The sequence below is a fragment of the Cynara cardunculus genome (genome assembly GCF_001531365.2).
Source record: "Cynara cardunculus var. scolymus isolate 2C chromosome LG 12, CcrdV1, whole genome shotgun sequence".
Taxonomy (NCBI): Eukaryota; Viridiplantae; Streptophyta; class Magnoliopsida; order Asterales; family Asteraceae; genus Cynara; species Cynara cardunculus.
The window spans coordinates 34,656,498-34,658,588 of record NC_037539.1 but is presented as its reverse complement, the minus strand read 5'-3'; the positions used below and the strand labels follow the sequence as shown (position 1 = coordinate 34,658,588).

Genomic DNA, 2,091 nt, shown 5'->3' with positions numbered 1-2,091 from the left:
GGTAAACTTTGTTGATTCTTTCCCGGTGCCACACCACCAAATCTTGACTCCCAATCGTTAAAACAACGTACAATTCTGGTCATCCCTCCAGCAGTCGTGGTTCTAGGAACACTCGTGCTGGCTGGAGTGGTAATGCTTGATGTCGGGGATGCGGCACACAACAAGGTCATGGCTATGGGTTTCCTCTTCACATCTGGTTTCAATCACGTTGGGCTAATCCGTGGAATACTTTGGATCCCTCTAGATGGACTCCTCCCCTATGTCCTTATCCTACCATTTTACCAGGCCCAAGAATGTTCCTCAGCAGCAGCAACAAGGCATTTTAGGGCCACGTCTACAAGCCTATATGGCCTCTCCAGTTCAACAGACCCATCAGCAGCAAGCACCTGCTTCAAATTTGTATTAGCCCACAAATATGAATGAGGCTATGAACACTATGACATTGTGCAAACCAGACAAAAATTGGTATATGGACACAGGTGCTACTGTTAGCAGATCACATTGTATATTAGGCTTAGTTTATTAGCCCGTATAGCGTTTGGCCCATGGCCCATCTGTTGTATATTTAAATGATTGTATTTTGTTTAATCAATTAAGAAAATTATTCTCTCTAATTTGGTATCAGAGCAAAATTAGGATCCCTTCCTAATTCCTCTCAGCCTCCTCCCTTCTTTCTCTCTTTCAGCGATCTAGGGCCGGCCACGCCTCCCATCGCCGCCTCCTCCTCCTCCTTCTCAATTGTTCTTGCCTTCCTTCAAACATGTCTAACAATCACACTCCCCTAAATAAGGTTTTTGCTATAACGAATATCAAAACCTACGTTCCTCTCATTCTTGAACTCAAACGTCTCAATTATGATGTGTGGAGAAAACTTTTCTCCACCTATTGTATTGCCTTTGACGTCATTGATCACATCGACAACTCTACTCCTAAACCCACAGACGAAGAACAGAAAAAGGTGGATTCAATCATAAAACTTTGGATTTACGGATCGATCTCGCAATCCCTTCTCCAAATGGTGTTGAAGAAAGACTCGACCGCGCTTCAAGTATGGAACAATCTCGAGACTCTCTTCCGTGACAACAAAGACGCCAAATCCATGCAAATCGATAGTGAGCTACGCAACATTGTGATGGGCGATCTCTTCGTCACCACCTATTGCACCAAAATCAAGGGACTTCCTGACCTGCTTGTGAATCTCGATCAGACTCCACAGTACCCGACAAACACCTTGTGATCTACACAATCAACGAGCTCTCCTCGAAGTTTGATTCGATGGCCAATATCATAAGGTACCGTTCTTCTCTTCCAACCTTTTTTGAAGCTCGTTCCATGCTTCTTTTGGAAGAACAAAGAATGGCTCTAATACGCCCAACACCCATTATGCCTCACACCGACAATTCCTCATCGTCCACTGTCCTCCACGTGAACAATAACGAAGGAAATCGTGGGATTGGCTGCCGGAACGACCACCGCCAGCAGCAAAGTCGCCACCGACAGCCGTCGAACCAGCCACGCTATGGTTGGGTGTACATCCCGCTACCGCCGCCGAGTCAGTCGAACCAGCCATGCCAACAATAGCCTCCGCACGCCTACTGGCAGCAGCTAACTGTTGGGCTGCTTGGTCCACCGCCCGCTGCCCCGTCGCCACAACCGGCACGCTCAACCATGGCAAGCGCCACCGCCATACAGCCCGGCAGTCCACTTTTCTGCCACTACAGACAGCAGCCAATCGACTGCCGCCGCCACTCCCCCATGGACTTGGGCCCCATCGGATCAAGCTATATCTCTCATGGAGTTGTTCAACTCGATGTCTCTAAATGACCCGAGCTTCACAAATTGGTACATGGACACCGGGGCAACTGACCACGTCCAAGCAAACTTAGGTATTCTAAAATCTATTCTTGAAACTCATGATACTCGTTCTATCCTTGTCGGTTATGAATCCAAAATCCCTGTAATGCACACCGGACATGCCCTTTTCCCATCACAAACCCGTATCGTCCTTTGTATCTTAGACATATCCTCATATCTCCCACTATTATCAAAACTCTCATATTTGTCCGTCAATTTAATCGTCAAAATAAAACT

The 2,091-nt window shown here is 46.9% G+C and overlaps 1 protein-coding gene across 1 annotated transcript; it reads left to right on the top strand.

The window, feature by feature from the left end:
• Positions 1–760: 760 nt before the first annotated feature.
• On the top strand, positions 761–1,237 carry LOC112523854. Its single transcript, XM_025133526.1, has one exon. The coding sequence runs from the start codon at positions 761–763 to the stop codon at positions 1,235–1,237; it is 477 nt and encodes a 158-aa protein (XP_024989294.1).
• The last annotated feature ends 854 nt before the right edge of the window (positions 1,238–2,091 follow it).